The sequence below is a fragment of the Trichosurus vulpecula genome, chromosome 9 (assembly GCF_011100635.1).
Source record: "Trichosurus vulpecula isolate mTriVul1 chromosome 9, mTriVul1.pri, whole genome shotgun sequence".
Taxonomy (NCBI): Eukaryota; Metazoa; Chordata; class Mammalia; order Diprotodontia; family Phalangeridae; genus Trichosurus; species Trichosurus vulpecula.
The window spans coordinates 99,686,734-99,701,500 of NC_050581.1; the positions used below are offsets into that span (position 1 = coordinate 99,686,734).

Sequence of the window (14,767 nt, forward strand, 5' to 3'; positions counted from 1 at the left end):
AGCACTTACTTTATGCTAAGCACTGTACAAAGAAGCACTGGTGTTACAAAGGAAGGTTGAAGACTTTCTCTGCCCTAAGTAGCTCACATTCTAATGGAGATGACATGTCAATAACTGGATACATACAAGATGTATAGATGCCAAACAGCGGAATTGTTTATTTATTTATTTTTAAATTTTTATTTGATTTATTTAGTTAGGAGCCACTGGAATCTTAGTGAACAGGGGAGTGACATAGTCAAACCTGTGCTTTAGGAAAATCACTTGGGCACCTATTTGAAAGATGAGTTAGGCTAGGGAGAAAGTTGAGGCAGGATCAACAACCGGAAGGCTATTGTAATAGACCAGGCATGAGGTGATGGAGGCCTACATTAGGGCAGTAATTGTATGAGTATAGAGAAAGATGTTATGATGGTAGAAATGACCTGGCTTTATAATAGATTGCTTTTCTGAGGTCAGTGAGAATGATGAATCAAGGATGACATCAAGATTGTGACCTTGGGAGATTAGAAAGATGGTAGTGTCATTGACAGAAATTAGAAGGCTCAGAAGAGTTATATTCTAGATGTATTCAGCTTGACATGTTTATATGTATGTAAGGAGGATTTTGTTATCCTTTTTAGAGTTCAGTTTCTCAGGATCCATGGCCACGGCAATGTCTAGTTTCCAGGTACTAGATAATAACTCCCAGAATTGCCCCAAGGACCCTAGATAGTAATTCCTAGAATCATAGTGATAGACAGTTTCACTGAGGCTGTGCGGTAAGATATAGGGGTGACACAATGTCATATTTACTAGGCTTATGTAGAATGATGATATTGCTAAAGTTTATCTGTGAGCTTAATGTTGGCAAGATGCCTTCTTCGTCTGTTGCCCTATGAAGCAAGTGGGCACTGGTCAGTGAGTGGGGAAACCATGGAGAACCAAATAGGGGAATCCATGGGGGAACCCATTTGGGATTTGGGTAATGCATAGAGAGACGCGTGTACCTGTCCCAGTCGGCCCCAGCTGACCCTTGAGGGGACTTAGGGGAGTGCACAAGCTGTGCCTGTTTCTGTTGACCCCATTGAGATGAAGGGGTAGTTGCCCCAGCTTCTCACCTGCCCCTGCAAGAAGGGTGGTTAGGAAATGCTGTAGGAGCTGGTGCTCCCATTATTAGCAACTCCTTCTTGAGAAGACTAGACTAGAATGAAGCAAGATCATTAACCCCTCTGAAGCTGTCTTCCTATCCTTCCGGTCTGACCAGATCAAGAGTGAACCTGCTAGAGGCTGGAGTCCAAAAACTCCAGTGCCTCCTGTGTTATCTGTGAAATATTATAGGAATTTAATTTGAGATATTCAAGAGTTAGTTGGTACTGTGACATTAGAAGTTTCAGAGAGATTAGAGCTGAATACATAGATCTAGGAATCATCTACATACTGACAATGATTGAACCCATGGAAGCTTATGAGATCAAAAGGTCAGATACTATAGTGGGAAGAGAAACAGAGGGAGGACAAAGTTTTTACCAGGACAGAGCCTTGGAAGTTAGGCAGAATAACCTGGATGAAGATCCAGCAAAAGAGACTGAGGAGCGGTCGGATATGGAGGAGGAAAACCAGGAGAGAGTAGTGTCATGAAAACCTGCAGAAGAGATGGTAGATAGGAAAAGAGGGTGATTGTCAGCATCAAAGACTGCAGAGTTCAAGAAGGAGGAGAATTAAGAAAAGGCCATTAGATTTGGCAATTAAGAGATCCTCAGTAACTGGATAGAATAGATTCAATTGAATGATGATAACGAAAGCCAGATTATAGAAGGTTGAGAATTGAGTAAGAGGAGGGGAAGTAAAAGTTCCAATTGTACATAGTTTTCTCAAGGAGTTTAATGATGAAAAGGAGAAGAGAAATACCATGCTAGCTGGTGGGGATGATTGGATCAAGTGATAGTTTTTTTAAAGGACGTACATGTTTATAAGCAGCAAGGAATAGTCGATAGAGAGTGATTGAAGATTAGCAAAAGAATGGGAATAATGATAGAAAGAATTTACTGGACAAGATGGGATGGATGAAGAATACATGTCCTTGCCTTGTCAAGAAGAAGGGCTACCTCTTGATGTGAGAAAGAAGAGAAAGAGGAGTTAGTGGTAGAAGACATCTGAGTGATAAGAGAAGAGAAAGAGGAAGGGAAAAAGAAGAGTTTTTGGCTAATGCAATTTTTTTCAGGGAAGTGTGAGATGAGGTCCTTAGCTGCCTGTGGGGAGGGGAAACTTGAGAGGCTTGAGGAAGTATGGAATAGCTAGCTACTGTGGTGAATGGCAGATTAGAGAAGTATAAAAGGATTGCCATGCTGCAGTGAGTGCCTAGTTGAGATTTTGAAACTTAAATTTGTATGAACAAAGTGAGTACAGTTTTGTGATTGTTTTCCAGGTCCATTTAACAACCTGTCATTAGGAGCAAAGATGGCTGATGGAAGAAGTAATCCAAGGTTGGGGATTGGGAAGTCATGATTAGTTGTCAAGAAGGCAAGGGATTCAAGCACAGAGGATAATAAGTACTGACCTGGCTCACCCAGGAGTCAAGATAGAGGAGCGAGAACAGCGTAGCCAGTGCAGGGGTGATGACTTGGAAAGAAGTGAGGAGTGGAGGGACTGGAGGTCATGGTAAGGTTGAAAAAATGTTTGGGGTTCTAAAGCAGAGGAAATGATGAAATGACAAATATGATTAGATAAAGAAATTTCAGAGTTTGGTGATAATTTTGAAAGGATTCCATGTTTTCACATTGTTATTCAGTCGTTTTTCAGTCATGTCTGACTCTTTGTGACCCCATTTGGGGTTTTCTTGGCAAAGATACTGGAATAGTGTGCCATTTTCCTTCTCCAGCTCATTTTACAAATGTGGAAACTGAGGCAAACTGAATCAAGTGATTTGCCCAGGGTCATATAGCTAGCAAATGTCTGAGGTCAGATTCGAATTCATGAAGATGAGTCTTCCTGACTCCATGCCTGGCACTCAATCAACTGTGTCACCTGCACTCATAGTGCACAGTCCTCTTCTTATTCTGACATCTCTGCCAGATTTGAAGACAAAAATACATGCCTGATATAGATCTAATGTTTCTGAAGGTAATACTTAAGCTGACCACAGAGTATTTAAGTTTCATTTACCTAAGAGGTTTTCTTTGACCTTGGTTCTAAGTGAAGGATCATGTTATAACACAGTTTGTTAATGGGAAATTTCCAAATTTTCCTATGGAATTAAATGGAGACTTGGAGAGGAAAAACAGATATTGTACTTTGAAGCCAGGATGAAATCCTTCTAAATATTGAAAAGGAGAGTGACCCAGTATCATTACTGCCTCCAGCATTGTTTCAAGAAATTCTTCTTCCTTTTCTCTGCCTTTTGGTTGTTCTTTGGATCATGCAGTTACCCAGCCCATTCCTTCAACTACATAGCAGTCATGAATTTATTGTGTGATATTAGCTGTGTGCTATCACATAGCTGTGGTATTGTATTCTGTAGCCAGGCATATAAGACACAGCTCCTTCCCTCCAGAAGCTTACAACTCTTCTTTTTCCTTCCTAAGTATAGTCTTCCTTCACATCATCACCGGCATGATGCCTATGTGCAAGTCTGATCTGGTTAGGCTCATTTTTGAGCCTGTTTGGCCCCAAAATCTTCATTGGTTTCTCATTGTTTACCATGGAGATTTCAGATTCCTTTGCCTAGAAGGCAAGGCCCTAACCAACCGGGAACCATCCAAGCTTTCTAGCTTTATTTCAAAATACTTTTGAGTCCTTTTTATGGCCAAGTTGGCTATCACCCTCATTTTTTCTCTCTTTGTGTGTATGTATATGTATATTAAATATACATGTATTTATTAATTTTGTTTTAGCTATATAGATATATAGATCTCTCTCCCCATATATATCCATCCACATACATATACTATATATATATATATACATATACATATATATTTATACACATACATACATACATGCACACAGACGTATATACTCACAAACATACTTTATCTTCTCCCAGCTCTCTGCCTTTCTGTTCCCTGTATTTGGAATGTCTTTCTTCTCCACCTTTACCTGCTCATTTCCTGCCTTATTCAAATGCATCCCCTTCTATGAAGGTTTCCCTGATCAATTTGTTCAATAATACCTTCTATCTCACATTCACATTATATTATTTTGTATATCTTTGTTGCACTTATTATATAACAAAATGTAGAGTAGATATCAGATAACATACTTGAAATGGAATATGATATAGTGGATGGAGAACTGACTTTGGGGTCAGGAAGACTTGTGTTCAAATTCTTTCTCTTACATAGACTATCTGTGTAATCCTAATGCCCCTAAGAAACTCAATTGTAGAGTGAGTATAGATCTGTATTGGTAAAGGGGGTTTATTCACTGCAAATTGCCTATGCCAGTTAAATCTTGGTGTACCTCATTTCCCCTTTCTAGACTATAAGATGCCTGAGTAACCATATCTTATCTAATCATTATCTCCTTCACAGAGACTAGCCCAGTGCTTTCTGCACCATAAATGTCTAATGCATATTTGTTGAATGAATGTATGCCTATACATAATTCATCTTCTCACACACAATTAAGTACAAAATGAATGGTACAGACACTGAGGAATAGAGTCTGAGGGCTGGATAGGACTTCAGACATCTTCTAATCTAATCTGTCTCCAAAACATAAATACCTTCTGGGGTCATACCAGTCAAACAGGTTTCAGTTCACAGAGAACATTTCCTTTTCTTTAGCAAGAGGATGGTACAGGTCTCAGATATAATTCTAATCATTTTTGTGTAAAATTTTAATCTTAACACCCAAGTTGTTCTTGTAAAATAGTGGCAAAAAGTTTAAATGATATGAAGGAATTGAAAAAAAAATAAACTGATAACTTTTAGCTAGGAGTAGTCCCAGCAAAGGTTTCATGGAAGGTGAAACTTAGACTGGGTTTGGAAGAAATAGAAACATTTGGCTAGGTAGAGAGGAGATCAAAGCTTTACCAAGGGCATGGAGGTAGGAATGACCTTGGAGGATGAGGAATGGGAAGAGCTCTGCGTAAAGGAAAATTGTTTCTGTTGAGGGATTGTGGGAGATAAAATTGGATAAAAAACATGAAGGCTGGAGAGAGGAGTTTTGGGGAAAGATATTGAATATTATTTTAGTCATGTTGTATGTGAAGTGAGAGGAATACATCCAGGGAACCAGCAGGCAGTATAATAAAGGCTAGAGACAGAGATTTTAAAGTGAGCTTCATACAAATCCTGGAAGTCAATGAGTTGTTATCTGAGACCCATTTTGGACCTAGAGCCAGGAAGATATGATTTCAAATTCAGCCTTAGATACTTACAAGCTATATAATCCAGGGCAAGTAATTTAACTTCTGTTTTCCTCAGTTTCCTCATCTATAAATGAGGATAATAATAGCACTTACCTTCCAGGGTTGTTGTGAAGATCAAATGAGGTTATAATTGTAAAACATTTAGCACAGTGCCTGGCACTAAGTAAGCTCTATACAAATGTCAGCTATTACTACGATTTAACAATATAGCAGTTTAGAAAAGTAATTGTTTTAGGCCTTCTCTTATTTCCTGTTTGTTTTTGATATGCTTCTTATTTAATATTTCAATTTCCTTTTCTCCATGTGGATAATACAGATAAATATTATTTCAATATTCATATAGTATTTTAAAATTTGATTGGTTCTTTGCTTACATTATCTTATTTGAATCTTTGGACAGTTCCACAAAGTAAGTACTGCAAATATTATTGGCCCACATTTACAGATGTGGAAATTGAGACTCATAGAAATTAAATGAGCAGCCCATGGTCATAACAACTAGCATGTGTATTAGGTATAATTACAACTTGACTATAAGTCTCAAAGCACTGTTTCATCCTATCTCTTAGAGAATAATTCTTTGCTTACTGAAAATTAGGAATAATGTTCTTTCTAAATTGTTGCTGATGCTATTGGCATTTATTTTCTGGCCTTGAAAAAAAAATTGTTCTTATCAATAACCTTCAAGTAATATATTCTGCCTTAGTGCCCTTTTATCTTCCCCTTGCTCAACCATCTATATTTAATATTAAATGAAAACAAAAAAGTGCAGGTAGGTGGTGCAGTGGACCGAGTGCCAGGCCCGGAGTCTGGGCCGACTCATCTTCCTGAGTTCAAATCTGGTCTCAGACACTCACTAGCTGGGCGACCATCGGCAAGTCACTTAACCCTGTTTGCCTCAGTTTCCTCATCTATAAAATAGTACGGGGAAGAAAATGGCAAAACACTCCAGTATCTTTGCCAAGAAAACCCCAAATGGGGTCATGAAGAGTCAGACATGACTGAAAAACAGCTGAACAAAGTAAAAACAATATTTAAATTTTATCAGAGTAAATATTTGGAACCTAATCATGATCCTTTTAGTTCATAGAATGTAGTACGGGAGAGTTTCAATGAAGAACAATGGAGCCATACAGGGACAGCAGTTAAAAAAACTGTATTACTACTAGAAAGGGTAGGAGGAGAACAGATACCAACAGGCAACAGTCTCAGTGTGAGGTCCCCAATGCCCTCAGCCAAGGGCAGCACCCAGTGGGGTAGCATATGGATGTGGAACTCTGTAATGGCTTTTATATTCTAGACAAAGGCCCAGAGACCTCTTGGGGCTCAGATTTTTATAAAGTTTAAGACAAAGAGCCAGCTGGCACCAGTAAGAGAGTGCTCTCTCACAATAGGGGAAAATAATAGTATGGACAGGTCCAGTGAAATGAGGATATTTTCTAAATAGCCTAATAAGGAAAAATAAGGAGCATGGATGTAGGGACTTTACCATCTGGCAAAGGGCTAGGGTGGGGGGAGAATAATTCTAACCTCTGGGTTTATTAACCTTAACATACATGCATCCTGTGGGGCTGAGGTTATACCAGTCAAACAGGTTTCAGTTCACAGAGAACATTTTCTTGTCTTTAGCAAGATGATGGTGCAGGTCTCAGATATAATTCTAATTTTTTATATAAAATTTTAATCCTAACACCCAAATTGTTCTTGTAAAACAGTGGCAAAAGCTTCAATGATATGAAAATGCTGCCCTTGATGTAATAATATGTATGTGTGTAGAATATTTGCTAAGTAGGGGAAATGTTTTTGCCATCAATTCATGCCTAATGATAAACAAGAAAATCTCTTTGATTGGTGGCTGGAAGATTGGACTCTGAAACTTGCTTCCTCGCTCTACCTCCAACTATATTAAGTCTTAGAAATGTTAAGGGTATTTGCTTTGTAATTTATATGTAACAAATGCATCTTTAGTAGCATAATTTGGAGGAAAAGCTAAGAAGGGTAAACCTATATTATCGTTGAAAAATGAAGTAGCAGAATATGGAGACCAAGCCCAAGACAACTGGATTCAAATTGAGGCTCTAACATTGGTTATGTGATCATGGGCGAGTCACTTAGTATCTCTGAGCTTTTTCTCACCTATTAAACAATGCTTGTATTACCTATCTAAAGGGTTGGGGGGATTATCTTTGTGAATTTAAGGCCTCACACAGAAATATGAGTTTGGGGAGCCAAGGTGGTGAAGTAGAAGCAGGGACCTGCTTGAGCTCTCCCCCCAAACTCCTCAAAATACCTGTAAAAATGACTCTAAACAAATTCTAGAGCATCAGAAGCCATGGTGTTATGTGGAATAAGTATGTGGTGTATGGGTGCTCTTTGGAATTATGATTTGCCCACAAATGCTGAAGATTTAGTCATTATATAGAATGATTGTGACACTTTTCAGCTGTTACTAACCACAGTAACAGCAAATCTCTCCCTTCCCACATACTTATTCCACATCACACCATGAAGCAATAAGTCCACAAACTTGCAGGACAGTCTGCTGGTGTATGCCAAGAAAAGAATAATGAAAAGCCCTGATCTGTTGACTGAGAACAGAAATGGAACAGAGCATGTTGTGCGTTCCTGTAAGCTCTGCCTGATTTTGATCAGTTCTTTAATTGGTTTTCTATTTTGGTCAAAAAGTAATTTTTGGTATTCATAGTGGGCTAGAAGTTCTTTGGGTGCAGTGGATAGAGTTCCAGGCTTGGAGTCAGGAAGACTCATCTTCCTGAGTTTAAATCTGGCCTCAGATACTTACTAGTTGTGTGACCCTGGGCAAGTCACTTCACCCTGTTTGCCTCAGTTTCCTCATCTGTAAAATGAGCTAGAGAAGGAAATGTCAAGACACACTAGTATCTTTGCCAAGAAAACCCCAAATAGGGCCATGAAGAGTTGAACATGACTGAAAACAACTGAATGACGAAAGAAATTCTTTGATGTTTCTGTGTGAGTGGAAGAAAAAGCCCACAAGTATGCACCTCAGTTCTTTTAGTCTCCCATAAAAGCTTCAGAAGACAGATTTTTTTTTACCATATTCCCAATAGTCTCCTTTGTTTCCTTTGGTAACTTATTAGGTAGTGAGAACTCTACAAGGAAATGGCTTTAAGAAACAGCTGGATGGATATCTTCTGGATGCATAGAAGAAGAGATTTATTCATTCAACATTTGGGGGTAAAAATTCTGAGTCCAACAAAACACAAGGGAACAATAGATCAAAAGGAGTTTATTTAGAGGCCCATCATTATAGGAAGGACTCTGAAGAAAAGTCCCCATGAGGACAAAAGTACAGTGAGGGGAGCCTACAGAAGAGTCCACCTCATTTCTCTCACTGGGAGAGATAACAGAGTTTTTTTTTTTTACCTAGGAAAAGCAATTTATTATTTTGAAAGCTGTCTCTAACTGTCCTTGCAGGCAAGAAAAAAAAATTACTTGTTTTCTCTATTGTTAGCCTTGCAGGGGGGCGGTGTGTGTGTGTGTGTGTGGGAGAGGGAAGCAAAGCAGCTTGTTTCTTCTATGGTTGTCTTCACCACATCACCCCCGCCCCATCTCACCCCCTCACTCAATAAACTGTTTGTTGTAGTTCAGTGGTTTTCAGTTGTGTCCAACTCTTTGTGAAACCCCTACTTGGGGTTTTCTTGGCGAAGATATTGGAATGGTTTGCCGTTTCCTTTTCTAACTAATTTTACAGATGAGGAAACTGAAACAAATAGGGTTAAGTAAGTTGCCTAAGGTCACATAGCTAGTAAATGTGTGAAGCCAGATTTGAACTCAGGAAAATGAATTTTCCTGACTCCATGCCCAGTACTCTATCTACTGTACCCAGGGAACTTCTAGTCCACTATGAATACCAAAAATATGCCTGACTCCAGACCCGGCACTTTGTCCACTGTGCCACCTACATGCCTCAATAAAATGCAGTGGCTACCTATTTCCTTCAGGGTCAACTATAAAATCATCCATTTGGCTTTCTAAGTCCTCCTTAACCTGTCTCTGCTTCTCTGTCTCTCTGTCTCTGTCTCTCTATTTTTGTCTGTCACTGTATTTATATAGTAGTTTGTATGCTGTCTTCTATTAGACTGTGAGATCCTTGGGAGCAGGGACTGTTTGGGGTATTTTTGCCTTTCCTTCTATCTCCAGAACTTAGCACAGTGCCTAACACATAGTAGGTACTTAACTGATGGATCAGTGATTTTTTGATTCTGAAGCAGGCTCTTATTAGAGCTGCTACTTATTAGAAAGGGATGATGATGTGAAATAATATGTCAGAGGAGACATGCAAGATACATTTCTGCACGAGTTTCATTTTATTTGCATTTTGACATACCTATTGCATAGATTTTCTAAGAGTCCTAGCTAATTACTTTATTGATGAGAATACCCTTCCCCATTTCAGACTTTTTCTCCCTTGTCCTCCCCTCCACACATTTTAGCTTCTTTATATGTGCTTGCTTCAGTGATAACACATGGGAGGCGCTGGAGGTTTCTGGACTCCAGCCTCTAACAAGTTCAGTCTTGATCTGGTCAGATAGGAAACAGCTTCAGAGGGGTTAAAAATAAGTTTTATTCTAGTCTAGTTTCTCTAATACAGTATTGCTGATAACAAGCACCTCCTACAGCATTCCCTAATCACCCTTCTTGCAGGGGCTGGCGAGAAGGGGGGACAACTAGCCTTATGTCTTGATGGGGTCAATCGAGACAGGCATACTTGTGCCCTCCCCTAAATCCCATCAAGCCTCAATGGGGGCGGGTTGAAACACACAAGGATTCCCTGTGCTTTCCCCCAACTCACTGACCAATGCCCACCTGTTTTATAGGGCACTGGACAAAGAAGGCATCTTGCCAACATTAAGCTCACAAGTTAACTTTAGCAATATTGTCATTCTGCGCAAGTGTGGTAAATATCAGTTATGTCACTCCCGTAATCTCGCAGCACAGCCTCAGTAGGACTGTCTGTCACTATGATTCTAAGAATTGTATCTAGGATCCTAGAGACTATTCTCGGAGTTATTATCTAACACCTGGAAACTAGACATTCCCATGGCCATGGATCCTGAGAAACTAAACTCTAAAAGGATTAACAAAATCCTCCTTACTGACAGTGCTGTCTTCCCTCCTTAGAATGTAAGCTCCTTGAGGGCAGGGATTGCCTTGCTTGACTATATTTGTATCCCTAGTGCATAGCACAGTGCCTGGCCCATAATAAGAATTAATAAATGTCTGTCTGTCTGTCTATCTACCTATCTACCTATCAAACGGATGCCAGCTGGGAATAATTTTACCAGTGAAATGAGAAAGCTATGATAAATCATTCGGTTACCTTTGTAGGATTATATAGAAAAAAGAAGCACATTGTATCCATAGGTAGCCTTGAAAAATTTCTCATCCAAAAGAACTCTGTGATCACACTGTTCTTCATAACTGTTCAGAGGCAATTAGGTTGGGAGGCAAGGGGTCCTAGCAAGTCTTTGGATATACTTCTTTTACAACTACGTCTACAACTACTCTCTTCTATGTTTTGCCTTTTGCAGAAGGTGAGTGAGAAGGTTGGAGGAGCAGAAGGAACCAAATTAGACGATGACTTCAAAGAAATGGAAAGGGTAAGTCTTTATCATCTTGAATAATTTTTGCCCTTTGCTGAGTAATGTCAGAGAGAGGAGAGGAATGGAATAGTGGAAGTTACTCTTCTCATAGGTGTGAAGAACCACAGGTATCCTCAATTACTTTTATTACAGAATAACCTTTAAGTATGTTTGCATTGCCACAAATTGCTTTTTGTATGGACTGAGCATCTGCTGGTATTTTGACTCTATTCTTGAATGAAATACCAGGTTCAGCATCAATAAACTAGGCATAAAATGGGGGGGGTTCTAGTTATTTTGGGCTTTGGCTTTTTCAGTTTTCTTTCCTCAAATGGAATAATGTAGTAAAAGCAGAGTTAACAATCCCTTGTGGGTTAATAATAGCAGATATCAATGAAGGAACTTTAAAATCAGGAAGCTTGCTTAATTAAAATTGTTGTAAAGGATAATAGAAAGAAAGACTTGTCCCTGGACCATTTCTATCTAACTCTCCTTGAAAAAGTGAGATGATGGTGATGGTATTTATATAGCATTTTAAGGTTTGTAAATTATTTGTATATTCATTGTCTCATCTGTTTCTCACAACAATCCTCTAAGGTAAGTGGTACAGTTATTACTCTCTCTGTTTTGACAGGGGTTAGATAATGTATTCATAGACACAAGTTTGTGTCTGAGATGGGACTACTCGACTCCACCTGCAAGCCCTGTCTCCAGAATACCAGGCTGCCTCTAGTCTCACCACTCACAGAGTCTCTAATTTTGCCTTAGCTACATCTTTAGGAAAGAATTGGGGAAGTGATAGGGAGTGGTATCTTAGGGTCTTGATGCTGATGGAAATGTAAAACTGCAAAGTATGACAGTATTAGTTTTGCTAATGGTTATTTTTAAACTCATACACTTAGTTTGGTTAATAGAATTTTTGAAAACAAACAAATCATGAGCCACCCTAAAACCCAATTGTGAATATTGCAACAACAGCCATGCTGGAGGGTTTGCAGTTCCTACGTCAAAACAAAATATGTACTCAATTTAAGTTGCCATAGACCAAAGTTTCCTTTCAAATGTTCATGTTGACTGTGGATCCCTGAGATCTGGATATTATAAGGAATTCAGGCATGAAGAGTAAGAGGTGTCAAGCACATAACCTTAGGCTAGAACCAGATTAAAATGTTATTGGAAAATCATAAATAAAATAAATATAAATGGATAAAACCTAAATAACTTTACCTTTTAAAATTGTCAATATATGATCTGTAGGGATCCCTACGTACAGATTAGTTGCCCCCAATTCTATTTAACTTAGATATCATTGGACTAGGAGATGCTTTGGGGAGCTATGGGATATTGCTAGATAGCAAAGTTTAGGGTTGGAAGAGAACAAAAACAACTGACATATGATGTAGGAAAATGTGTAGACTAGGGGACAAAATAACTGAAGTGGCCAAATAAAAAGAAAAGACCAAAATATCAAGGATATGTTCATGGAAAGATCAGAACCTATAGAGAGATTCTAGGATTCTTAAGGCATCAAACAGTTGAATACTAACTGATTTGGTACTATTTTGATTCGCAATAAATTGATCAACAAGTAATTATTAAGTGCCTACTATGTTCCAGGAACCATAGCAGGCACTGGGGATACAGACACAAAAATTTGGACAATTCTTGTCATCAAGGAGCTTAAATTTTATTGTCCAAAGGAATGTACCCATTTAGCAAAACAGGAAAGTCTCTATTGGTCTCTTTTAGACATCAAAAGTTGGACTAATGATGATAACTTCACTTAGAGGTAAGTAGGACAGGCTAGCTAAGGAATGGAAACCTTATAGGTCAGAGCTAAAGCCTACATACAGTGGTTTAAATTTGTAGTAGGTATAGGTCAAGAGAATAGGGATGGAAAGTAGGCCATTGCCAGTAGAAGAAAGAACTAGCAATCAGAATCTTGAATTATAATTTTTAAAATAAATTTTATTGATAATATCTGTTTTTATGTGAACTATATTTCCCAACAAATTCCTCCTACCATCTTCCCTTCCTTTCCCAGAGAACCATCCTTTATAATGAAGAAAGAAAAAAGAGGGGAAAAAAGTTCAGCAAAACTAAGAAGCATATTGAAAAAGCCTGATATGTACAGTGTTCCATTCTCTTCTCATAGACTCCCACTTCTGCAAAGAGCAGTGGAAAGTGGCTTCTGTTTTTTCAGGTTCAAACTTGGTCATTACAATCTCCTAAGTGCTTTCCATTTCTGTTGTTGCATTCATTTTTTTTCCTGGTTGTTTTTACTTCACCTTGATATCAGTTCCTAACTCCCCCTTTCTGTTGAGAACATCCTCTTTCAGTGACTGAGGTTCTCAACCTCCACATTACTCTCTCCTCTTCACTCTCCCTGACTATCCATATCTAATCAGTTGCCAGATCTGTCAGTTCCACCTCCAAAATATTCTAATTTGTACCCTCTTCTCTGCTGACTCTAGCTACTACCTTATTCCAGAACTTCATCACCTCTCATCTTAACCCTTGCAATATCTCCTAATTGGTCTCTCTTGTCTCCAGTCCATCTTCCTCAATCATAAGTCTGACCAGGTCACTACTTGTCTCAGAAATCCCCCTTTTAACTCTCAGCCTCAGTTTCTTCATCTCTAAAGTGGGGATAATTATAGTATCTCACAGGGTTTTGAGGATCAAATAAACTCATATGCTTAAAGTACTTTGCGAACCTTAAAGTACTATATAAATGGTAACTTTAAACTAGAGATTGAGATCTTGTTTTTTGCAGCATAAGCAGATAAGGCTAGGGGATCCAGATAATTCATTTCTTAGAAAGAGTGATTCAGTCTTCCAATTTCTGGGTGAAGTTAAAAAGACTAATACCTTTGGCGAACAGGGTAGTTTCCGTCACAAAAACCTCTGGGAAAAGGAGGAAAATAAAAAGCCGGGCCATTACCTGAATACATGATGCAAATAAATTGGGAAAATTAGCCAATAAAAAGTAATTAAAAGGGAAAAAACAGGATCAGAAATGTAAAAAAAAAATTCTAACATAGGTAAGCCTGAATATGCCTTCAGCTCTGCTTCTCATGTATTGTAACTCCAAGGGAGAGCATTCTTACAGCCAACACCAGAGGCTGAGCCAACCATCTGGCAAAAAAGTGCCTCAGGGGAAACAAAAACCTTACTCAAAAACCGTAGGCTTTTCTCCAAACCCAGTCAGCCCTGCTCCCTATGAACTGAGAGAAAATGGTCTTTGAAAGACAAAATGCAGTCAAAACAGTCTTATGCCTATTTAATTCTCATCTATTGCTCCCTATCAATGGGCTCATTCCCTGTTGCCTATAAACAAGCCTAGGTCTTCCCTGTTCTTTAAAAACAAACAAAAAAAACCAAGTAAGCCTTCCCTATCCCTCAAGTTACCATCCTGTATCTGTGTTCTGGTTCATAGCCAAACTCCTAGAAAAATCAGTCTGCATTCATTGCTTCTACTTCCTGTCCTTTCACTCAGTTTTCCACTCCCTCACCTTCGCCTGATTGAAAGTGCCTTCTCCAAAGTTTCCAGTGCCAAGTCCGATGATGGTCCTCAGCCCTCACCTTTCTTGACCTCTGTGCAGCATTTGACATTGACGACCACCCTTGGATTGTCATCCATATCTTGTACCCTAACTGTGGATATATCCCAAGACTCTGTCCAGGGTTTCTCTATACTTTATTCCCTTTCTCACAATAATCTCATCTGCTCCCATGAATTCAGCTATATGTATTCAAATATATTCAGCATGATTTTTTCCTGAACTCCAAT

The 14,767-nt window shown here is 38.8% G+C and overlaps 1 protein-coding gene across 1 annotated transcript in view; it reads left to right on the forward strand.

Moving 5' to 3' along the window:
* The first annotated feature begins 1,425 nt into the window (after positions 1–1,425).
* Positions 1,426–14,767, forward strand: part of SH3GL2 (SH3 domain containing GRB2 like 2, endophilin A1) — a 67,838-nt gene continuing 54,496 nt past the window's right edge. Inside the window, exons 1-3 of the mRNA XM_036739596.1 lie at positions 1,426–1,608; positions 6,654–6,722; positions 10,924–10,992. Of these exons, the coding sequence (XP_036595491.1) occupies positions 1,426–1,608; positions 6,654–6,722; positions 10,924–10,992 (321 nt within the window). The remainder of the gene's footprint in view (positions 1,609–6,653; positions 6,723–10,923; positions 10,993–14,767) is intronic.